General features: G+C 37.8%; 1 protein-coding gene and 4 non-coding genes across 9 annotated transcripts; all 5 read right to left on the bottom strand.

Moving 5' to 3' along the window:
• Positions 1-644: 644 nt before the first annotated feature.
• arid4a (AT rich interactive domain 4A (RBP1-like)) lies at positions 645-24,943 on the bottom strand. Of its 5 annotated transcripts, none has more exons than XM_052580043.1 (25): positions 24,234-24,943; positions 23,231-23,280; positions 22,783-22,893; positions 21,548-21,613; positions 21,034-21,124; positions 20,813-20,892; positions 20,592-20,686; positions 18,906-19,038; positions 18,037-18,116; positions 17,747-17,823; positions 17,488-17,654; positions 15,367-15,439; positions 15,059-15,153; positions 14,584-14,681; positions 13,282-13,537; positions 11,402-11,673; positions 8,908-9,084; positions 7,788-7,872; positions 7,503-7,695; positions 6,799-6,861; positions 4,980-6,155; positions 4,336-4,440; positions 3,745-3,951; positions 3,207-3,353; positions 645-2,451 (listed from the first exon to the last, which is right to left on the bottom strand). In XM_052580043.1, exons 2-25 carry the CDS (start codon positions 23,234-23,236, stop codon positions 2,348-2,350), a joined length of 3,957 nt encoding a protein of 1,318 aa, XP_052436003.1. In that variant the 5' UTR covers positions 23,237-23,280; positions 24,234-24,943; the 3' UTR covers positions 645-2,347. The 5 variants fall into 5 exon arrangements, with proteins under 5 accessions (XP_052436003.1, XP_052436004.1, XP_052436002.1 ...); XM_052580044.1 differs by having other exon boundaries at positions 23,231-23,277; positions 24,234-24,902; XM_052580042.1 differs by lacking the exon at positions 24,234-24,943 and adding an exon at positions 23,511-23,646.
• Positions 4,097-4,178, bottom strand: LOC127976858 (small nucleolar RNA SNORD53/SNORD92). The gene has a single exon (XR_008157980.1). It is a non-coding gene; the product is annotated as a small nucleolar RNA SNORD53/SNORD92 (small nucleolar RNA).
• LOC127976859 (small nucleolar RNA SNORD53/SNORD92) lies at positions 8,654-8,735 on the bottom strand. The gene has a single exon (XR_008157981.1). It is a non-coding gene; the product is annotated as a small nucleolar RNA SNORD53/SNORD92 (small nucleolar RNA).
• LOC127976861 (small nucleolar RNA SNORD53/SNORD92) lies at positions 11,137-11,218 on the bottom strand. The gene has a single exon (XR_008157983.1). It is a non-coding gene; the product is annotated as a small nucleolar RNA SNORD53/SNORD92 (small nucleolar RNA).
• Positions 13,055-13,137, bottom strand: LOC127976860 (small nucleolar RNA SNORD53/SNORD92). The gene has a single exon (XR_008157982.1). It is a non-coding gene; the product is annotated as a small nucleolar RNA SNORD53/SNORD92 (small nucleolar RNA).
• Positions 24,944-25,394: the final 451 nt, after the last annotated feature.

Here is a 25,394-nt window from a genome sequence, read left to right as displayed (position 1 = left end):
ATATTTCATGAAGATATTATTAACTGATGGACTGAAATCATGTGGATTACTTATGAATTATGTTTTATCAGATGTTTGGACTCTCATTCTGACAGCACCCATTCACCGCAGAGGATCCATTGGTGAGCAAATTATGTAAAACTCAGTTACACCTGTTCCCAAGAAACAAACTAATCTTAATTTTGGGATGGCCTGAGGGAGAATACATTTTCAGCAAATATTGAACTTTTTATCATTAAACTTATCAATTCCAGTGTAAGTTCTGCGTTGATTTTATAGGTATTGACTGGCTAGATGAATCTCAGAAAACATGGCCATAAAAGTCATAATTCAGTCTAAAATAAAGAGATTTCTGCCCCTTTTTATTGCAATTTTGCATTGTGACATCAATTAAAGTTGAGTGAACTGGAAATTAAATGTTAAGTATTTCCACATCTTGGTAGTTTTTGTTTATACTCCCTTTAAGCCATGTGGATTTTATCTTGTAATAAAATAGTGGAATTACATTTTGAAGGAAAATTCTAATGATGTCCATTATTTTGCCCTAAAAACACAGGAATGCATTTTTCTTTGCCAAATAGGTTAATGTTCCCCTGGTTGCTTTTGTGAGTTTTTACCCAGTTCTTAAACACAAAGAAACAATATTTCTGAATATTTCAAAACTTTATTAGAAATGAGAAGACCTCTTCTTATTTTACATAAAGATACAATGGCTTTGCTTGGGAACCTAATGCCTTCATTTCTTCATCCAGTAATCTGTAAATAAACTGAAGTCACAGGGAAGCAAGTTTTCACAATTTTATCATCGCAGTGAATTAATCGATGCCCACAGCATAAAATGTCCAACATATGGGTCATCACGGTATAGACAGCTTGGATTTAGGTTCCTAAACGGTTGAGTATATACAGTCTAAAGATGTGCTAATGCTTCTACCAACTTGACATAGAAAAGGAAAATCAATATACAAAGATGTACGGTTTAAAAAATAATAAATCATTTTTACAGTTTGTGTAAAATGTATTTTTCAAATACATGGTTTTTGAAATATCTATTTACAAAAAGGAACAATCAGTAAGAAACCCCTGGGCTTAACATACTCATGTGAGAAGCAACTTATTATTTAATTGGTCAAGAACTCAAAATGAAAATGAGAATTAAGGATTCAATTATAAAGTACCAGACAATAAACAAGGATGGCGAGGAAAAAGCAGGTCACCAATTTCTGGTGTTCCATCAGGGGAGCTTCGGGCCCAGATGGAGGAACAAAACGGGGTAAGATGCGGTTTACTGCACAGTAGTTACCCAAATTGTGACGTCACATTCCAGGGTTCAAGACGACCCGACAAAGTTCTCATACTCTTTCTACCCCACTGACCGAACGTGGGACGATTGTGATTCTCATCTTGTAAAAAATACAAAAAACGCTGTCCACGGACTGAATAAATATATTTAACAAGTTGCAAGATAATACCTTTAATTTACACAAAAATTTCAGCTCTAGAAATCTTTCATTAAATAACTTCGCCGCTGTGATATATACTTTTTGAAATTTTCCATACTAAAATAAAAACTCTGCAATTACATATAAAAAGACAAAATACACTTGCAAAGGAAATTAGTCCACTGAAAACAGTTTTATCTCGTGTTCCACTGTAAACATGTTCTGTAGTTTTTTTTTTTTTTAGTTTTCATTTTCTTAAAAAGAGACAACAAAAATAGGTTTTGCATAATTCTCTGTGCTCGCATACTAAGATAGAAGTGGAAGACGCCGGCTGCAGTTTTCAGTAAACTACATTCCCGTTTGCAATTGACTTTGTCCTACTTTTCCAAAATAGGGCACTCTGCTGTAACACGTGTACTTTGGCAGTTCTGATGGAACAAGCGCACTACAATTGACCTTTCTTTGAATAACCATGTCCAGCTGGTTAAGGTGACCATTACCTAGGGATCTGAGACGATGTTCTGATAGAGAAACGTAGAACTGATTGACTACTGCATCTAAATTCAGTCCCTGCTGCGCAGAAGCAGTAAGAGGAGGTTTCTGTTTAGCGTTTGTAGAGAGCGAAGTGAAAAGTGCTGTCATTTTCATTCTGGATGGAGAAATCATAAGCTTTGATTTCATAGATTACATTCAACCCTCAAGTGGAGTCTGTTCCCTAGTGCGACAGCGAGCGAGGAGGCAGGATCAGTTTACAAAGTGCAGAAGGTGGGAGTGGCCAATAGGGATCAGAAGAGATGTGGAGGCGGAGGGCAGTCGAGTGCTATTGGCTGCTTGCTCTGGCCCGTCAGTATGCCTCCGTGGAGGCAGCAGGATGCTGACAAGGGGCAGAAGACATGGGCGTGACATCACCTGCACTCGACGGCCACAGTGTTCTGCGTGGGGGAAGCTGAAGACGGGCTCATGCCTGTGTCGGAAGAGCCTGATGATGTGGACGCTGTGGTGTGGGACACTGTTGAACAGAAGACCAAAAATGGACAAAATCAATCACTGTTAACATTTATGAACATTAAGTACAATTTTCAAAATTTGTAAACCTGATGAACAGAATAAACAAAACAACATCAATCATAGCTATTATTATTATTATTAAATAAATATTTTATTGTCATTATTATCAGTTTAATAATAACAATATAATAATGATAATAATATTAGAAAAGAATACATACATAATAATAGTAGTAGTAGTATAGTAGTAGTAATAGTTATTATTACTATTAAGTCAAAGGTCAATAATAAGGTCACAAAAGACAACAAACTGAGAAATGAGAACACCATTTAAATTTTTTTTTTACAGAATAGAGAAAAATCTAAATTTTTAAATGTAATTATTATTCCAAAAAAAAAATACTAAAATAAATTTTGTTCGATATTTAATGCGCATCTTGTCAGTAATGCCGGTTCTGTAATCAGCAGAAAATCTTGACACGTGTGTGACCTCAAGTGGAGCAGCATTTACTACACAAAGTCATTGTTCACTGGCTCGGTGTAGAAAATGCTGCTCCACTGACAAGATGGGGCGATATTTATCGTGCATCCCTAGACAGGACAGTAGTGAGGCAGGAAGAAAAGTGGGAGAGAGCTGGAAATGAGATCTGAAAATGCCCATACGGTTATTGGCGTAAACTTTAATGTCATTTATAAAATATATATAGTAAAAAAAAAATATTGAACAAATTATTCTATTTAAAAATGCACTTTTACCTTCTCTTTCCTTCTTTTTTAACCTTTTCCGCCTCCTGTCGATGGAAGCCACCTCAGACTTGAGTGACATGTAGTACTTCCTGATTTCCTGTAGCTTCTCTTGTAAGAATGAAATGCGCTCAGCACTTGTCATGTTGTCCAGCTCCGCTGTGAAAAAAAGAAGCAGGAACCAGTCAGGACAGGATGTAAGAGACTACAGACACTTCAACTACAGCTGCATGGATCCACTTTAGAAGACATCTGGGTACAGTTAACTATTTCCCAAGCTTGAAAATGAGCCAATGTATTGTATTTACATAATCCGATCTACAAACCAACCTTGGATGCAAATCAAAAGTTAAACTGCATCTTAAACAAAGCCTTCTAATGAAGTCTGGATTGTGTTAATTGGCAGCATAATAAATTGAAAGAACAAGTATTAAATGTACAATATGCATGTATCTACTAAGTATGTGTTATATAACATCTGAAGACAGCAAAGCATGAGAAGCCAAAACCAAAATATGTCGCATTAACTTTGTCAGAGTTTGAAACTCACTGAGCTGGCAGGACCACTTGTATGTGCGGGGGGAAGGGACGGACTGCTTCTCTTTGTGCTTGTCTTTCTCCAAGTCTTTACTGTTAGGAGAAACCAGACCGGGCGACCGAGAAATTTTCTGGCTCTTGGCTAGGCTGGAGTTCTTGACTGGGGTTAGCTTATTAGAGCTGTCCATGGCTGACAGGTCCTCACTGTCACTGCTGTGTCCTTGAGTCGTACAGACAGAGATTTGATCAGGTTTGACAAAAAACAAAACAAATGATCCATCATGCACGGTTAAAGCTATCATTGTTCACAAATAGATATTAAAAGCTAAAATGTTTAGTTTTGAGCATGAGAAATGAAGAACAGGTTAATCAGACAGCCAAGAGAAGTCTAACATCACAGGACATCAGTCAAGTTAGCGAAACCATTCTCTGGTATCATCATATTAACATGTATTCAATATAAAAAATAAACATCCTAATAACAACAACAACAAAAACTTCATTATCAGTTTATAGCAAACAACTAATAGAAAAAGTAAACCCAGACTTGGACATCAATCCATAAATGCATTCAAGGCTTTTGAACATGCTTCAAAACACTCACCTGCTCCATTCTTCTCTGTTTTACATATTGCGCTTGAACGTTTCTGGCTGCGTTTTTGCTTCTTGGCCGACGAGACAGTAGTGCAATCCAATAACCTCTTCTGACCTGAAAATTCAGATTAGGAACAAAACAAACAAGTAAACCTCACAGAACAAGAGCGGCCAAGAGGTCAAATCAATTCTTTGACATAAAAATGCAAATATAGTGATAGACAATATATAGAACATTCATATTAGATGCTATATTGAATTTAACAGGTGAAAACAAGGCTGTGAGGGGTTGACTTGCAGTCTTTACGGCAAGATGCACTTTATAAAGGTCCTTAATCACATATCATAAGTCAACTTTCAAAAAGTATTTTCTTGATCTTTTGCTACAGAAAAGTTTTTTGTTTTTTTGGATGCACATTTCATCAGCTAAACAATGAGTATATTGTTAACCAGCAGCAGGCTTGCCACAATAGACGGTGCTGACGATGATACCGGTGTTAAGCCACAACACCGGTGACATCACTTGCCCACCGTCGTTTAGATTTTTTCTATAAAAACATTATTTTTTTCCAATTCAAATGGCTTACTCTTTCAAACCAGGTTGCAAAAGTCAGCTATTGCCATTATCTAAATGTACATCAAGATTTCACCTACCTCTTTCCTTTCCTTCTCGATCCTGCAGTGAGATGCTGGAATTGCTTGAACTTGCACTAGCATCAAAGCTATGAGTGGACTCGTTCTCCCCGAGCCCCTCCTGTGATTCTGCCACACTGTCCACCTCGATGGTGGCATCACTCTCACTCTTAGTGCTGTGAGATTCGTCCGGGCTGGGGGCAGAAGATGGGGAAAACAGACGTGGAGGTCCCACTGTAGCCAGGACATGAGGAAGTTGGTCGGAAGTCTCCAGAGGCTGTGCTTTCTTTTCTTTCATCATTAACAGTAACTCTTCACCAGAGGGCCTGTCCTTCTCCTCTGGATCGTCAAGGTCCACTTCATGGCAGAGTAGCGCCTCAAGGCCAATTTGTGGCATCATTTCCTCGTTTGAGGTTGTTGTAAGATCCTCCAGCTGTGGACAAGGAGGTTCCACTATGGGGTGCACCTCTCTGGTAAGAGCGGGCATCTCAGATTTCATCTCGATATCTTTACTGGGAGATGATAGTGTTGGAGAAGGGTGTTCCTCTGGTTTCTGCACCACCTCGGTCTTCTTCTCAGGATCAGGTTTCTTCTCCAGCAGCGGTGTTTTAACCGGAGAAAGCATTTTGGGTTCTTCTTTTCTTTCCAGGCGAATTTTCTTTTCCGGTGTTCGCTGTTCAGTGGCTTTGCGTTTCACTGGAGTACTTCGCTCTGGCGGGTCGATGTCCTCTGTTGCGGAGTCTGTGTCTGAGCCGGCTGTCTCAACCGGCTTTATTCTCTCTACAGGACTGCTGTGTGGCGTTTCCTGGGATTTCTTTGCAGGTCGCGGAGGAGTGGAGGGTTCCTCTGTTTCGGTGTGATTAGCACCAGCAGGTGTTTGTGTGGGAGTCTCTGACCCTGGTTCTTTCAAACGAGGCTTCTTCCCTCTTGGTTTTGGAGATGTGTCATCAGACTCAACAGGGAGCAGGGATGTGTCTTCCTCGGGTTTGCTCTCACTCTCCTTGAAGTTGGGCATCTCCTGAGGGCTGCTGGGACGTTCGGGCTCAGTCTGTGCAGGTTCTGGCATTGTGCTGTCCTCTGGGAGATACTCAGCTGCATCTTGTTTTGCTGTCAGGGGTGGATCTGTTGTCTCAGTCCATTCCAGCTTCTTCTCAGGAGATTCCTCGCACTCACTATCATCCAAGGAGCTCCCGGAATCTAAAAACATGAATAAAAGGAAGATTTTACGTTAAAGTCAATATGCATGAAGAGTTAACCATTAGGTATGATGCTTAAAACTAGTGATGCTAGTCACTGCAGTTCAGCTTACCTTACCTGAGCTTATATATTTCTCATATATAAAATGTATTTCCATATGATAGCTGGCCATTCATTTTATATTGAGAAACTATCCAAGTTTGTTTTAAAATATTACCGTATTTTCCGGACTATAAGTCACACTTTTTTTTTTCATAGTTTGGCTGGTCCTGCGACTAATAGTCAGGTGCGACTTATTTATCAAAATTAATTTGACATGAACCGAGAGAAATGAACCACGAGAAAACATTACCGTCTCCAGCCACGAGAGGGCGCTCTATACTGCTCAGTGCTTCTGTAGTCTACACTGAAGACATAGAGCGCCCTCTTGCGGTTGTAGACGATAATGTTTTCTCTTGGTTCTAAATTAATGCGACTTATATATGTTTTTTCCTCATCATGACGTATTTTTGGACTGATGCGACTTATAGTCTGAAAAATACGGTAACCATATTTAAACCATGTTAAAATAAAAACTATCAAGTTATCAGTTTCAGCAGGTGATGTTGTTCTATTGATTCCAAGCGATGTGAGCTGCTCTTACCATTAGATCCTCTATCCGAATCATACATCCCAGAAGTTCTCCTCGTTCGCCGACGAGGGGTGCCTATTCAAATATAATAATAATAAATAAAAAATAAAAAAAAGTGTTAAAGCACTAGCAAAGGAAATGGGGTCCAAGGGAACATACACATTTTCTGGTAAAATGTGCACATTGAATACACTATTAGTTGTTTCAGATACACAAAAGCATATGCCAAATACATAAGTATAAGTGTAACTTATAACAATAGTAATGTTGAACAAAACCCACCAAGCCATTAGTCTTACTATTGAAACTAGAAATGGCAAAATGCAGCTTTCTGTTACTTTTGTGACAGGAAAAAAAAAAGTTATTACCATTCTATTTAGACCAGTCAGATGTGAGCAAAATGACATGTCTGACACAAAAAAAGTCACTCACAATCTCTTAACCTTTAGCTAAGCCCTTCATCAAGTCTTGTGATTGGCTGTTTGCCAGTGATGTCACACATTCATGTGCACATGCTCCACAAACCCAGGATCAAAGCCTGAGCTGACAAAGGAAGCTGATGATCAGCATCATGATACCAACAAAGCCGGATTGGAGTGGTTTTGCTTATGTCAACTTGAAACTAATCCAGTAACTCTGAATTTGTTCATCTAGCATCATGGTACAGGCCCCTGAACTTCAGCTGCAAGATCACACAAATTATTCACAAATCTTACCCTCTCCATTTGGCAGGGCAGAGGCATCTGTGGGCCGTGAGGTCTTGCTGCTGGATCGACCCTCGCTGCTGGGGGTCTTGGACACACTGTGGGAAGTGCTGGGAGGGGTGGATTTGAGTGGAGGACGGCCTCGCCGTATCCCTTGTTTGGCCTGTTTATCATCCTCTTTCTCCTTCTCTCCATCTTCTTTATTCTATGGAGAAGGTAAGCACAGAAAATATTTTGTCCCCCAAGGTTCTCAAAAGATAAATATTGTTTTTGTTTTTAAGAAAGATTGCCACTCACCTTGACCTTTTTCTTTTGTTTTCTCTTTGTTCCACCCTTATCGACAGGCCATATTATTCGATCTGCCTTGACCCATTCATCATATCTGTTACAGAGACAAAACAGTCTCTTGAATAATATTGCATTGATTCACAAGATGAACAATAGAGCCATTCTAATCCTTATAAATGAACAATGAGCATTTAACATGCTGTCTGAGAGGTATGAAATCTCATAAAGGAATCTCTAATTGTAAAGGGTTAACACCGCGTCCTAACTACATGTGCCGTGACATGCTATAAAATGTTTCTTTTCCATGTTTTTGTCCCAACTAGCCGCGATGCGTGAAACTTCTATTTTAGAAAAGGTTTCTATTTCCGCAATGTTGCAGCTGAAACAACAACATACAAACTATATGACAGTGATAATCTCAGGTGTGTTTTATTCAAAAGTTAAATGTGTCTAATATGAGTTTAAATATCATTTTGCATGACCTTATAGCCATACTGAAAGCAACAATAGAGCGTTTACCTCAGATCTTGAAAATAAATTAGAGCATAGATATATGTTAAAAATGTGAACTCACTGTAAACCAACAAGTGTATTCAATAATCATTAAATCATTATCAATTAATCATTAGATCATCAATTAATCATTAGATCGTAAACTTATCCATTTCATTGCGAGTGCAGAGCGCTTCCAGAGAGAGCCCACCCACATATGCTTCTGATTGACTGTGATATTTGATCGATTCTCTCGCATCACGATATTGCGCCTCGTTTGGTGTGGACACCCAAATCGCTTGTCACTGGAATATTGTTGTGTCATGTGTAGTTAGGTCACGGTGTAAATGTTTATTATAACATACGTGAATTTCAGACAGAGGTTAATCAGACAGCCAAGAGAACTGTAACATCACATGACATCAGTGAAGTTAGCGAAACCACTCTCTGGTATCATCATATTTGACCCCATACTCTTTTTAAGAAGCCTTCAATTTTCAGCGGTATTTGGGCAGTTCATACAATATTCAATAAATATCTGCAGGCAAAAACCATCCATAATTTTCACATGCATCCGGTCATTATCTACTATTTATAGTCCTTTCTTATGACAAGTGAATTAACATCAACCCCTCACCTCACATTCCAGCCGTAATAATGCACCAGGTAAAGAATCTCTCCATCATCGGTTTCTGTGTTCTTAATGTTAGCTTCATAGATCTTCTGTGTCTTCCCCTTGCCATATTTCACTTTGACTTTAGTTCCGGTCAAAGAATCATAGTCCTCACAGCCGTCATCCTCTTCCCTCTCATATCTGTCAGACAAACACAAATGATTAGATTCTTCATCCACACAGAAAGACCATTTCACAGAAAACTGGACTTTTGTTGTTTGACATACTACATAGACATATACTACCATTCAAAAGTTGGCATCGGTAAGATTTTAAGAAATCAATTCAGCAAGAAAGCAAAAATTGTTCAAAAGTGTCAGTGAAGAAATTGACAATGTAAAAAAAAGATTTTCAAATGCATGCTTTTTTTTTTTTTTACTTTCAGTGTTCATCAAAAAAAAAAAAATCCTAAAAATGAAATCACAGTTTCCACAAATATTAAGCCACACTGTTTTCAACACTGATAAGAAATGTTACTTGACCATGAAATCAGCATTATATTATAATATGAATATATATATATATATATAAATTTTAGTATTTCAAAACATTACTGTTTAATCAAATAAATGCAACCTTGGTGAGTGTAAGAGACTTCCTTCAAAACATCTCTACTCAAAACGTCCCCCAGCCTAACCACAGTTTATAGAATCTAAGATGCACAAATTAGAATACTGTTCAGAAATTACAATACTGCCATCCTAACAAGCACATTTTTGTATGATCACCTAATTTAGAGGTACTTAACCAAGTTATTTGAAGTAGAGATGTTCCGATACCCTTTTTCTCTTCCCGATACCGATTCCGATACCTGGGCTCAGGGTATCGGCCGATACCGAGTACTGATCCGATACCTGGGTGTATATCTGTATATACAGCTGTATATACTACTAGCCCTGTGTAAATTGCTAGAATTTTTTTATGGTGTGCTTCAGACAGATCCCTCAATAAAACATGAACAAATACATGGTGAACTACTGTATTTATTACAGTATTTTTATTATCTAACATGAATTTGACAGTATTATTTATTTTCTTATGCAAAAAAGAACTTCAAATGCAGCCAAAAATCTAACACCGCAAACTAAAAAAGGTATTTAAGTTTTACAATATAACTGTATAAAAAAACTGCAACAAATAAGTCTAGGAATATAAAAAAAGATCTATTAATCAGATAATCTCTAACAAGTAAAAAACAAGTAAAAAACAAGCAACCATCTAGGCATAATTATTATTATTATAGAGATGTATTATTATTACTGTAGGCTACAACAGTAGCTTTATATATTGTCAATTTACTCATGTAAACCAAACATTTATTTTAATGGGCTGCCATGAAGATCTTTGAGTGTCTGTGTTTATGATATGACAGTATTCTCAAATGAAACGGTAAATTCTCATGAAGTGACGGTTTATGCGTTCGTGTCCTCATGACACACAGCAGAGACTACAAAACAGCGAGCTCTCGCGCATCTGTGCCAGTCACCCACAGAGATGTAGATTTTGCGGGAGTAATATTTAAATAGTATTTTGCAGTTTAATATTCACAGACACTAGTATATATTCGGCTACTGTCTGGAGCCCTGCGTTTTGACTTACACGGAAGCGACTGAACGCAGTTGCCGGTACTGAATATACTCGAGAGTCTGTAACTACCGGTACTACAGAGACATACTGCTAACCACTGATCTATAATATAGTAGCGGCTTCACTGTCTTTTGGCAGTTTAGAATGTGATGAGTGATCCAGTCATATATAGATAAGGGCTGCTAACGCGTTTTCATTTCTTCTTCGCTGCTCTAAACAGGGGTTGCTTGTGGCAACACAGCACAACTTCCTGTGTTTTCAATGCATTTTGAGCAGCGAAGAAGAACCGTGCAGCGGTTAGGCAAAGCTTGCGGTCATAACTAGGTCTTTTTTAAGAAAATGGTATCGGATCGGTATATGGGTTCATGTACTCGCCGATGCCGATGCCAGAATTTGTTGTGGTATCGGAGATATTTCCGATACTAGTATCGGAATCGGAACAACTCTAATTTGAAGACCAACTTTAAAGATATCTGTTTGTAATGAGGAATTGAGTGGAGTTCATAAAGGTGCCCCTTTCAACAAAATGTCTCAAAGAAATCTAGGCAACTGTGACTCTGAAATTACTAATGAATTAACACCATCTCTTCTGTTTAAATGCAGAGATAAATCAGACAGTTAAGAGACGTGTGACATCACATGAGATCAGTCATGTATGCGAAACCATTCTCTGGTATCATCATTTCTGACTCTGCTGGGACAGGTTCAAATCTAAAAATTCAAGCCTAAATCACATGCATGACTGCTCCACAAGAGAGCCATTCAGAGTTTAAATTACATTAAGTACAACATTACAGGATTGTACCATAAAAAAAAAAGTTAATGAAGACAGCAAAACATTTTAACAGGTTAAACACAGATAGTGAGATACCGGTCTCTGAGTCTGGATCTCTCGCCATCATCTTCCTCCTCTTCTTCATCCTCATGTTCTTCATCATCAGTATCTTTATCAGACTCTTCAAGGCGGCGGCTGCGGCGGTTCCCAGGGGTTTCCCCATCAGATTTCTCCTTTTGCTCCTCTCCACTGTTTTCTCCTCCACCTTGTGTCTCCTCCTTATTCTTCTCCTCCTCCTCTGGTTTCTCCTGTTTCACAGGCTCTTTCGCCTCTACTTTCACAGGGGTCACTGTACACCGCCGCCGGCCCTGAGGAATAACACACATACAACCAAGATATTTTAGATAGGAAGAAAAATACAGGAATGTGAAGCTCCTACACAAACTGGTTATTTTGAATATTTAAAAGTCAAGTCACATTCTTTGAAGAGAAAGTTTATGATAACCTATGTTCTAGAACTATTATAACCATTTAAACACTCACAAATAACGAGAGCAGTAGAGTAAATGTCTTAATTGTAGTTAGTGATGGTCTATATGGCAAAAATATCATCTTACAATTTTTTTTCCAGAAATATAATGATTTTATCATGATTCTTTGTCATGATGGTTGTCTGAGCAGTATAGCCAAATTAATTTCCCCATTAAAAAAAAAAAAAAGCCTTAAAAATTAAAAATAAAAATAAGATTTGCAGACATTTAGGCCAAAGTGGGTGAAGATAGAAATGTCATTATTTTGTATTTATTATTAAAAAATAAGAACAAAGATAGGTTACATGTCACAAATACACTTAATATACAAATAAAACAAACAGTGCTATATTTTCAGGTACAGTAGGTGTATTTAGCAGTAGCACTCAAGAAACTGAATTAAAAAATCTAAAAATAAATCACTACACTATATACATAAATTATACATCAACTCTTATTAAAGCAACCGTATTAAGGTTTTTCAGTCAAGAGTCTTAAGTGATTTTTGGGTGAACTTTACCTTTAGCGGCAGCATGTTTATTTAGTACTGTCGCTTTAAGACCTACATGCATCTAATATACCTGCATCTGTTTTTCTCTCAACTGTACACTTTCACTTTAGACAGAATCAACTGTGTTTATATGTAATCACAGTGCGTTTTTTGACAGTATTAGCTCAATCAGATGCAAAACATAACTTTGTCCAGTAATTAGGCACTTTAACTGGCTTTTATAGCGCGTGCTGTAGGCTTCAGGTGTACGCACTCAGAGAAATGTCAGAACAGCATGCGAATGAAATGTTTGACTGGCAAGGCTTTAAAACTGATGCAAATTGTGTACTTTTGTGATTGCGAATAAGTGCAGTGTCCCGTGAGTGTTTCTCTACTGCTAACATTTGATGGTTGTAACATTACAGTATTTTGAGACGAAGGCGTGCTGTAGCAGGATACTACGATATTTCTTCAAAAGAAGATCTACAGATATTTTCATTGTCCAGGATAAAAATAAAAAAAAAGTCATTTTTTTTTTAAATCAATTAAAATATAAATATTACTTACTTACATACATACATCAACATTTACTTTCATTTTATGGAACAAGCAGCATTCAAAACACATGAGTGTGAGTTTTTGAGTGAACTTCCTTTAAATGCAGGATGTTTTCTGGTTTAAAAACCCAAAATAACAGATGCCTTTAAAATCAATTTAAAGTCAAAAATGCGTATCAGACAGCCAAGAGAAGTGTATCATCACATGACATCAGGTCATGAAAGCGAAACCATTCTCTAGTATCATCATGTACATTTCCTTCAACTCATTGAAGGACAAAAAAAAAAAAACAAAAAAAAACACTTGTAATATAAGTGTTTTTGCTCTGCAGCTGGTAGGTCTTTTGAGCATGAAATACGACATCCTGATAGCAGCCTTACATAAAGACAGACACTCACCCTGGGCGAGCAGATATCTTTTTGTCCCTTTTCACTCTCAGTATCTGACTCATTAGCATCTGCCGCAGGATTGTCCTCGCTAGTTTCAGGCTCCGCTGTAACCTGCTGCATCATCTCGTCTGTGTCTCCACTCTCTTTTTTCACAGTCTTAACGCACTGCACTTCCGGCTGGCGTTCTGGTCGTGGCTCGTTGTGGTGCACTGTCCTAAACTGGATCTGAGCGGAGCGGCAGTACTCCTCAAATCCATACAGGTACCTGAGGTTCAAGTCAAACAATTGCTAATGTTAACAATATTAATCAAGGAGGAGTCATTTTCAAAAAAAAAAAGTTAAAATATGTGCACTCTCAAGGTTTTTTTTTTTTTTACTCAAGCAGAGGATAACGAGACAGCCAAGAGAATTGTAACATCACATGCAGGGTTTCCCATACATTGATTTATTTGAGGCGGGCCGCCACGATATCAAAACTGACCACCACAAATAGATTTTCCAAAATGCTTTGACTTCGTTAAATAAAAATAAGCACTGCAATTTTCAAAATCCAAAACCACCGCAGGTGTTTTTATATCACTGTATTTCAGAAGAAAAACCGACTGGATTCAGAAAATTTTCAATGTCATTTTCATTCCATCTTGCAAGTAATGCCTGATAAATCAGCGTTTGCGAGCTCAGCACTGCTTTGTTTACAGCCGTTACCTGAGAAACCTCGATCTCTCCCTATCTAATAGCGCCTCCTGCTGGCAGAAAAATAATTAGCATATTTATATATGGGGGCTGGGGAGTGCCGCCACAAAGAGTGTAAGGCTGTGGGGAAACACTGACATGACATCAGTCAAGATAGTGAAACCATTTTCTGGTATCATCATACTTGACCCTATGCTTGTTTAACAAGACGTCAATTTTCAGAAGAGCTGGGTTTGTTTTTTTATTTAACCATTACATGAGTTATATCTTAACGGCGCAGCTGCATGTCTGAAATGCTTGTGTTACTGCTTACTTTCCTGCTAGGCATTCAATGTTAAGATTCTTTTTTGTAAACATGCTTTTTGTTCGTTTGATTAAACTGAAGAATAAGTAAAAAAAAAACAAAAGAACATGTTTGCTGTAGTTGAAAGCATGCCCCAGATGCGGTCCATAAACATCAAGTTGTACACAACTCAAAATGTTAATTTAACAGTGCAGCAAAAGTCACCTTCCAAAGTGGAAAATTGTCTCCATTTGCCAACGACACGAGAAGAACACTGGCTGCTGAGTAAACAAATACAGTCCTGTACAGCAGGAACTGCGAGAGCATGCACTTACTTTTTGTAGGCCGTTTTCACATTGTACGAGGCAGCCGAGTTCAGAACCGGGATGCCAAGATCCATGTAAATCTGTTTCCAAATAGAGCCGCTTTCAATCTAAAAACAAAACAAACCATCTCATCACACAAATCTTTTTGATGATTAAAAGTGCTAATTGTTGCTGCACAGAGCTGGTAGTGTCATGCACATCTGTCTACCGCACCCTGGGATCAGACAGCTTAGAGAAACATGACATCACTCCAAAAAGCTCAACCGCTTTCCCAATTATCACTAGTCCAAACTCCCAAATATAATTACCTCAATAAGATTCACAGAACACGCATTTGATAAACAAGCAATTTTTCAACTCAGTCCAGCTCTGTGAACTTCATAAATTCAATCAGCGGCCACTTTCGCTTCATATTTTTGGCAAGGTCTCACTTCCCACTTGCCGAGTACAATAAACAGATGGTGGGAACACTAAGAACACTCACATTGTCACAGCCTCCGTGAATATGCACCAGTCGGAAGAGCTTAAAGAGGTTGAGATCCTTGTAGCCAAGCACTGGAGGTTTGTTAATTGGCGTCCCTGGAAGGAAAGCAAAGGTGCAGAGAAGCGTTAAACCGAGAATGTGCCCTGTAGAACTAGTCATGAGATTCTTCTTTTGGGAAAAAATACATAAAATCATTGAACTTTTGAGGCCACAAACACAAAGACTATAAAAGACATCCTCCATGAAGATTGTTAATCCCCATTTAATTTGTATTAATTATAACTCAACGGGTGATGTGCAGGCATTACCTCGGTCCTCCATGAACTTGTAAAGCTGCTGTAGAAAGTGGTCCCTTTCTTCTGGGTCTGGCTCATCATCGGGCTGTTTAAGAGAAAGTACAACGTCTGAATTTGACATTCGGCAACAGTTAAATTATCAATTACCATCTTTTTTAAACTCACAGGCCACATAAACAACAAAGTAGTTTTTGCAGTGCATATCTAAATCGATCACTGACTGAGGATCAATTACCAAACACTTTGATCCTCTCTCGAATAAATCAAACTGTAAAAACATGACTCTAGCATGCAAATCAAAAAGATCATTCGTATATATATATATATATATATATATATATATATATATATATATATATATATATATATATATAAAAAAAAAAAGCTAAAATCCTGTAAGCAGCAAATAGGATTTGTGGAGAATTTAACTATTCTGATTTCTTATTGATTATTTACAACTCTTTTACTTATTTAGAAAAAAACAAATTGGCTTAAATAAAGACAGTTACTTCTTAATTAAAGTTTTTAAATGCATGGCATATATTTTAACATAAATGGTCCCATTTTACGGGATTTTAACATCACTTATTAAAAAAGTCTGTTTTGCATCTTTAATTACATAGTCATAAGAACCACCAGTCAGTAATTACACTAATATAAGTCTCACTAGCCTTACATATACAACACAGCAGCAGTTGTCATAGTTGGACGTGCCTGAAAGAGAGTGAGTCAGATTAACTTCTTAACCACTCCTACTGATTCAGAGGCACTTTTGATTTATCAAAAAGAACCAGCTAATAACCATCAATTTCTGAATGGGATTTCACTAATCACACTAGGTTTGTGGTTTCATACAAGCATACATAATAGCACTGATGGAAAAAATTATATTTTAAAGCATTTTAATTCAGGCATCTTCCATATGGACTTCCACAAAGAAATCAAGAGCTATAACGGTCAAGCAAACATATTAAATATTAAAATAACATATGGAACGTTATATCAAGTATATGGGGGTGTCATTGCCTGAAGGTTGTGTTGCAATACATCTTAAACACTAATTTGAAACCTTGCATATCCTAATTTCTGCCTTTAGCATTAAAGTGAGACTTCTCTGTTGCACAGGAAAGAGAGCTCAGCAAAAGCGCTTTGCTGAGTCAAGCATCTGTTAGGCTGTATTCATAATGATCTAATACACAACACAGAAAATATAAGAATTTACAAAGCTATATGCTTAAATTATCAAATGACCTAATTTTCAAATTAGTCAAATTATACAGGGCTTCCTTAAGACCGATTAGGCGGCAACTAGCGGAGTGTAATGAGGTGTAGTTGCACACATCCAAAGTTTAAACAAAATCCTAGTGCTGGCTTTCACAAGATAAAATTCAATAAAAATAAACAACCTATCATTTCAGACAAATTTTTCAGCTTATCTTGTTCACATGCTGGCCTTATATCTGTGCAATGTGCCTGACCTTCTTCAGCGAGGAGAGAAGACTCTTTGAGATGAGCTCAGCCCCGCCCACCATCAGAACTGGCACACCTCCACTGGGCCAATCCTGCAGCCTTTTCACAACCAATGGAACGAGCAGTTGCCATGGGAACGTGTCCGAAAACCAAGCGAATGGCCATTTGTCCAAACTCGGGGAGCAGGAAGAATGAGACATTGTTGTCCAGAGCCTGGGGGCTTTCCCACATGCTGAGACCATTTAGTGGGCTTAATCAAGGTGTACGAGAACATGAGATGTAAATGGCTTCGGGAATGTCTTCACAAATCAACATAAATACCAACACTGGGATTCTCTCAATCGGCACTGGTCGTACATAGCCTCGTATTACCTCAGTACGCCTGGTGCCCAACTCTGGCAAGCCCTTTAATCAGAGCATCACAGCAAAACTACAAGCCAATCAAGGAGACCAAGAAACAAGTGTCCAAATAAGAGCATAAACTGAAACACTGAATCAAAAATAACCATGGCTCACAAGTTCCAAAGACAAGACCGCAATTCTCAGCACCACCAACTTCTGAATACATCAGCAGCACACAACATCTTTTCAACACTTGATAAATAAGTTGAACTTTTGAAGGAAACACCATTTCAAGGTAAACAAATGGAACTGGAGTCTTACTTCCTCTGGTTCTGGCTCCTTCTCCTCCGCTTCGCCCTCTTTTTCTTCACCCTCCTCATCATCGTCTTCTTCATCACTGCTAGAGGATTCAAGAATCTCACTCAAGTCCACTTTCCAGTTGTCAGGGACCTGTCTGGACTGTAGAAAGTGTTTTGCTGCTTCAAACCCTGGAAAGAGAAAAGAAAGGGAGCATAAGAAATCACGCTCTGAACTGGAAGCATTAAGTCAATGAAGGGTCAACTGATTTTGGGTCCAGTACCTTTTCTGTTTGAGCACTCAGGTTTGGAGAGGGTGCCAATGTTTACTTCCTGAACATCTTTGCGTGCCACTGTGTGACTGCAGAATACAAACAGTGATAAATCAGAGAGAGCACAACAATAAGAAAATGTTTCCATTTCTTATTATTAAACAAACAAAAAAATCATTTTACTTTAAATGCAAAGCATCTACATTAAAAATCCTGTGAAATGGCTTAATGAGGAAAGCTAACAAACATGGAATAAAAGGAAACAAATGTAATTTAAAGTCAGACACTTTTTTGTTACTCACAATTTGGAATCTGCAAATGATCGAACTAAACATTGGTCCTTTTTGACAGTTAGGTCATCATTGCAGCTTGGAGATATCACCTTCAGAGAGGAAGGAAGTATTAAAGCTCTTCAAATAACTAAAATAAAAAATACGCTTTTGGAAAACCGTAATCAATGAATTCATCATTAGAGTCTTCATAGACAAACATTCAATTTGAAAGAACTAATCTGTTTAACTCTAGGGTTGCAAAAAGGTTGAAAGTTTCCAGTAAATTTTGGAAACATTCCAGATTTTTTTTTACATTTTTTTCAGAATTTTTTGGAATATTCCAGGGATTTTTGGAAAGTTTCCTAAATTTTCCACCCCTTTGCAACCCTGTTTACAACATATTTTTCAATTCCATTCACAACCTTTGTAAACACTACAACAACAAACTTGCAGCAAGTACTTTCTAACAGCAACAATACAACATCCCCAGAGTGGCTTGGTCTATATTCTTAAAAAATATTCTCATGTTCACTCATGTTTTAAAACCAGTATGTGCAGATTTTTGTATGCATTATTTTTACAGGGCAATCTTTCAGTCTGTTCCCCAAACCAAGCATTACATGACTTAAGAACTATTCTCTCAACCATCGAGACTATGTTAATGCTGATTTGTCGGTCCTATAACCTGTCACTATGAAATGTGTTGTATGAAAAAGCTGTGAGAAGATTTAGCTAAATATTTTCATCTTGTGGTCCATGGAAAGAAGCATAGAGGCTTAAACAGCATGAAGAAGAGTAAATAATAAGCATTTTCAGAACTTTAGTCACTCCATGCATAATCTCTCTAGCTTGTTTTTAAATCTTAAATGTATTGTTTTGTAATCGAATCAAGGACTCACCAGGACATAGTGCCAGGAATCACTCTCGGAGCCACTCTGAACGCAGGCAACTTTCCCCAAAAGATCATCATTAAGCCTCCTCCTGTCATCCTCATCATCTTCACTCGATGAAGACTCCTTTTCATCTTCTGCACTGCATTGCATCAAACAGAACACTAACATTTGAAACATGCTCCCTTTCACATTAAAACTCTGATCGGAAAAGCTATACTGCATTTTTTGCATTTAGGAAAGTAAATAATGGAAACTGAACAATAATATTCCCAAAATAATGCTAGTTTCAGCTCAGGATGCACCAGGGGATCAGGATATCGTGCCTTCTTTAATTCAAAGTTTTTATTTGTTATTTAAACCGACCTAAGTGTTACAATTTGAGAGCACAACAACAAAACTGAAGTGTACTGTAACAAGCTCAGTATGAATTACACTATTGCACATATACTTCAGAAAATCTTAAAGCTACATTAGCAACAGCTTAATTGGAAAAGAAAGTGGACAAATTATAATATAAAACAAAGTTAGAATTGTTTTAGGTGCAAGAACCCATGATGTGTGGACTGTGAGAGGTAGGGGTGTGCGATACGACGATTTTTGATCGTGGATGATAGAAATATCTCCACGATCTGCTTTTGAAGAAATATCGTAGTATCGTGATAGAGCACTCATACTATCAGCTGCAGTTCTGGAGCCTCCGTCATATACTGAACAACACCACATGCATTCACAGCAGTTTTAACTCAGCGGTAGAATTACTCTCTCGTTATCTGCATGTGCTTTTAAATGTTTCATTTGCACGCTGGTCTGACCGGTGCTTTTTCAGAGTGCCACACACATCAGAGCGCCTGATTATTAAACCAAGTTATCGTTTGTGCCAATACTGTCAAAACACACAAGGTTTATAAGTAGACTCAAGTTGGTTCTGTCTAAAATGAAAGTAAACAGTTGAGAAAAAAAACATATGTGCCTGTATATTAGATAGCATTTATGTTCAGAAGAAAGAAAGAAACTCATTCAGGTTTAAAACCAATTTTTAGTGAGTAAGTGGTGGAATAAAACCAAAACACTATGACAGAATTGACAGAATTTTTTATTTTTGGGTGAACTATTCCTTTAACATTAATAAAACAACAAAATACAAAAGATAAAAAAAAAAAAATCACTCACTGCTCTTGACTGAAGAAATTTAATACAGTTAGTTTAGGAATCAGTTATTGAGTGTTTTATTTCTATATTTGTTCATTCAATTTCTTGAATGCTCCTGCTGAATACACCTATTGTGTCTGAAAACAAAGTTGTATTTGTATATTATCTTTAGTTGTGATGTGCATCTTTGTCATTCTTTTATCTTGGTTATTAAAAAATAAGAACAAAGATTTTTATCTTCACCCTCTTTGGCCTAAATATCTGCCATTCTTTTGTTTTGTACCTTGAAAGGCTTTGTCTTTATAATAGGGAAATTAGTTTGGCTGAAATGTTCAGACAACTTGCAAAATAGTAAAAACAACATGACAAAGAATTGTGCTAAAATCTTGAATTGTGATATTTAAAATAATTGTGATTATATTTTTTCCCATATCGCCCACCCCTATTGAGAGGAATATGGCCTATTTAACAAAGAATAATATTCACATACATTTGCTACATAAAGATAGACAGCACAAAGAGGAAAGGACTGTAAATACTCACACTGCCTGAGAAGACCTTCTACCTCGATTTGTCTTCTTTCCAATGACTGGAGTTCCAAAGTGCTCTGGGTTTGTCAGGGGCAGTTGGTCCAAAGTCTGTTATAGAGAGAAATGGGCAGAAAAAAATATTTTACAAAAAAAAAAAAGGATAGGTTAAAAAAAAAAAAAATAGAGAAGCGTTAACTACAAGACACATGATGCAGACAACACGTCAAGCCTCACCTCACTCTCTGCAAAATGTCTTTCGCCTTTAAGACACAGTGAAGTTCTTCTGAGCGTTTTCTCATCTCCATCATCAAAAACTGCAATAAGAATGAGAAAAAAAAAAAAGACCTTTGAAATATAAATTGCAAGTTTAGTTTAGAGAAAATCAATTATTGGGCCTGAGAGGGGTCCAATAAGAGCAACTCAAGGGAGATGTAGTCAGCTATGTCTGTACGTACCCACAGTGTACCAGCTGGCATCTGTGAGTTTACTGATGATAGCTTCGCTAAGTCTACCCTCTGGGCTCTTCACTTCCACTGTTGAGCCAACCTGAGACCAGAGATATATAGCATTATGACTTTATGCAATAAACTTGCCACACAAATAGAAAGCAATTTATACAGTATTGAGAATAAAAAAAACTGTTTAAACTTTTATTTTACAATTGAACATTGTGTACAATATAAAGCACTTTTGCCTTATAATTAAGAGTGCACAAGATATTCCGTCTCTTCAAACAGTAATCCAGCCATAACTGTACTTTTGACAGTTTCGACCAGAAAGAAATACTAACAGACAATTCTGTATTACCTGGCGTGGAATAAAGTTTGGTTTAAACATGGCTACAACTGAGCTGTATCTTTTTATAAGTGTTCCATGAGTAAGAAATAACCAGACACTTTATTACAAGCATTACAGGAAACTTCTTTTGAATAAACTTCAGTGTCACGGTCCAAAAAATGTCTCTCTTACCCTTAAGGGTCCTTTGACTTGGTCATCTTGGACGACTTGTGAAGTGCTCTCTCCTTTAAGCATAACCTGCAGACAGAAATGGTATAAAATATAGAAAAAGTTCAGCAAAGCATGATGCTGAGAGCAACATGGATGGGAAGACAATAGCAGTATGGTTCAGCAAAAGTGAAGTAATCTGGTTTTGTAACAGACGGTGTATTCTTCACGATCTCTCTCAATCAAGCTTCTTAGTGAGTGCCTACGTACAGTGTGAAGAGCAACTACCCAGAAACTCTTTGCAGTCAAACTTAAGAATGTGCAATACAAACTTCAGGCACGTGTCGCTCTGTTTTACCCAAGGCTGTCTTGTTTCAGTCGGATAATACAGTCATATCATTCAGATGGATTACACAAGAACTGTCACAAATTAAGATCTTAAGAGAAAAAAAGAAAACACTGATCACATACAACGAGGTCTAGCGAAAACAGAAGTGTGTGGATTAACCTTAAAACCAACACACTTATGATTGGTAGGTGTCGATCCAAATTAAGCCCTTTGTAAGCTTATTGTTCATTCTCACAACATAAATAAGTTTCCACTTTATTGACTACTCTACATAGAAAGATGGATTTTTTTATACAGGTGATGCTTGAATGGTCTGCGGAGCTAGTTCACAAAGCAGAATCATCACCTCCTGTTTTTCTTTTACAAGCCTGCTCTGTTACTAAATCTTGCATTGTGGGGTGCATCAAACCCTTCTGCATCAAAGCAACACAACCCTTTTATAATAACCAATCTGTATATGACACTTTTGTTTATCCTTCATGTCATCTGACACTGGCTTGACAGATAAGATGCACTGCACTCTGAACTTACTCTTTCACAAATGGCAATTTTTATTTAATTTTTTTTGAAAACTACAGAAACAGCTCTAAAAAGATTGTTAGAATGACGATACACATTTCAAGAACTACTTGATGGGGACCAATTTTTAAAAGTGTAAGTTTCAAAACAATATTTAACATATGGTAAATCTTAACTGTGTGATTGTTTAATCATCACAAAATTACATGTATTATAACCTGGCTATAGTCTGCTAAATTGTGACTATAAAACATTTAGATACTACAAACATTAAAATCATGTTTTGCTTTTAAGCTGCTTTGAAACAATGTGTATTGTGAAAAGCACTATACAAATAAAACTGACTTGACAAGACGAACAGATAGACTTATATCAGATAGATTAAGCTTACCTTAACTTTCACCATGCGTTTAACAGTCTTGATTTTTGCCTCGCAGAAGGCACCGCGGTACTTCGCGCTCACATCCGTCCCTACAGTCAGGTAGGCAGGTTCATCTGCTACCTGTGAACAGTGTAAATATTATTAAGGTGCACAGACAAATTCATACCAACACTTTCTTTGTGCATAGTTACGGTTATGAAAAGCATGTGCAAAAAACATCTAAGAAGACTTTAAAAAGTAACAGCACTCAAATGTTATGAAAACTACCCTTTGGTTATTCTGAAATCTTAGTCTGACTACCTCAACCATTTAACTATTGAGTGTTTCTGGTCACAATTTCTATAAAACCCCCATTTGTGTGTGATTTATTAATTTATGTGTTTTGTTCCAGATGCTTGTTAGGCTTCGTTTAGGGAGGCGTCTCATTTTTAAAAACTGCAGAGGACCACAGACTCACCTTCATCTTGGTGGCTATTTGAGGGAGTCCAGCTCGATAGGTTTTGACTGCTGAAACAGAACAACACAAACACATAAAGAAACAGAGTCACGATCTGGCCCCATGTGCTAAAAAACGTGTCATATGTATACGTGTGAAGGACTTGACAGCACAAAACAAATACACACAACAGAGAAAAAGCTAAAGCAGCTAACGCGGCTAGCCACTTCTCGTCCTCCTCCCTTCAAAATGATCAAATAAACAACACCAACCCATCAAAACACAGCTTTAACTTCCTCACCGTGACTTTACCTCCAATCTGAGCCACTTGCGGCATCTTGGTGGTGTAAAAACAAAGCACGGAGTCACTGAAGGAAAACATAACCCCTTCAAACCCTGCGTGTTTCCTTCCCGCTTCGCTCACTGTGTGTGTGTGTGTGTGTGTGTGTGTGTGTGTCACGTCGCCATCATAGCTCACACACCGTCCTGCACCATGTCAGCCCCTCCACCATCCACTAACCCCACATTTCCCTCACTTAACACTGTATTTGCCGAGGTATCGCGTTCGAAGATCGACAAACTGACAGTTATGACTGTTACTGACGCCTGTCAATCAAACTGTGACGGTTAAGCTAAATATAGTGAAGCTGTTATGGCGATTTAAACAGTTCGTCGGGTTAGTTCCGCAACATTTACGTGAGGTGACTTTTCCCTTCAGACTCAGTTACAAGTTTTGGGCTATAAACAGGTCGATTTCAAGTGGTTAGTTTAAGAAAAAGTCATCGGCTGAATCCCGGATCCTGTGAGAAAACAAGCCGACTAGCTGTGACTAGGCTATGCCATTCAATTTTTTTCTTTTCGTCGCCTAAATACCTTCGCTGGAAACCTCGGGAAAACGACAAATATGACTGGATAACTTTCAGACTAGCGAGTTTACATAAAACGGACGAGAATATATGGGTTTAATGATGCGAAATCGGTTGTGTGGAAATATATATATATATGAGTGTGTGTGTGTACTTACATGCTCCTATATATGACTGCTTCGGCTCAGCATTCGACTAGGTTGCAAAGGCATAGACGAAATAACAAGCTGTTGAGCTGATGTTGTGTTTCTCGGATCCCTATTGGCTGCCGGGGCCACTGTGGGCAAATTCCGAGCATTGCGATTGGCCGTCCGCTTGGCAAAATTCTATTGGCTAAACTGAAGCGCGTAACCTGATTGTGGAGTACAAAAGCGGCGCTGCGAATTACGCTTTCTCATTGGTGTTCTTTGATTCTTATTTGTTGCTAAATACAACAAACCCATCCCGGTCTCCGATTGGCTACATGTTTCCTGTTCTGTGTTGTCCACGGTTTCTATTGGTCGAATTGACTCAGAAGCGTCCCGACTGCGAAGCCCATTGGCTGAAAGGAGGTATGGGAACGTAGTTTCATTTCAGAGGGAAAGCCTCTGCTCAGTCTGCGCATGTCGAAGATAAAAGAACATTCGCCATTTTGTACCCAACGTTATTATTTTCGCATTCTGGACTCGGAGCCGTGAGATTTCTCGGTGAGCCCCGTGACTTCTTCTGTCTGCTTTTCTAGTCAGACCGAATATCATCAGCATAGTTTTAGCTTAAATGTGTTCTTTCTGATTCGTATTACAAATGTTTTACCAATAAATACTACAGCGCGGTCGTGAAGAAAAGGTCAGTTGAAGGCAACGGTAATGGCGTCTTCATGTCGTTGCTTAGGAGAACGTCTGACGTCATGGGTTTGTTAGCCACGTGACCGGAACAGAGCGCCACAGTAAGCACGTGTTAGATGCTTATTCAGTGACACCTGCGGGATTTCAAATGTTTATGCGTGATTAGATTGTTGCTGAATTACTCACTTAAACGTGACATCGAAGCATCGTGATCAGAAATAGGATCAGATATAGCACTGTGTATGGATATTTTAATGATGTAAGTGTGTGTTTGTAAATGTGTTTGATTTAGTGTTGATATACATAAGCAAACGCGACTGGACTGATAAAATCATATGCTTCTGGTATTAATAGCTATTACAATTTATAATTCTAATGTGTAACGTTAAACAGGATCAGAAAATAATAACGTTACTTATGCGATGTTGATCCATTTGTATACAATGACTGTGTATATTGTGTATCAATCAATAAATCTGTCAGTTTCCATATAAA

Source organism: Carassius gibelio, chromosome B17 (genome assembly GCF_023724105.1).
Source record: "Carassius gibelio isolate Cgi1373 ecotype wild population from Czech Republic chromosome B17, carGib1.2-hapl.c, whole genome shotgun sequence".
In the NCBI taxonomy this organism is placed as follows: domain Eukaryota; kingdom Metazoa; phylum Chordata; class Actinopteri; order Cypriniformes; family Cyprinidae; genus Carassius; species Carassius gibelio.
Note: the sequence above shows the minus strand (reverse complement) of the source record. Positions and strands in the feature narration are given on the sequence as shown.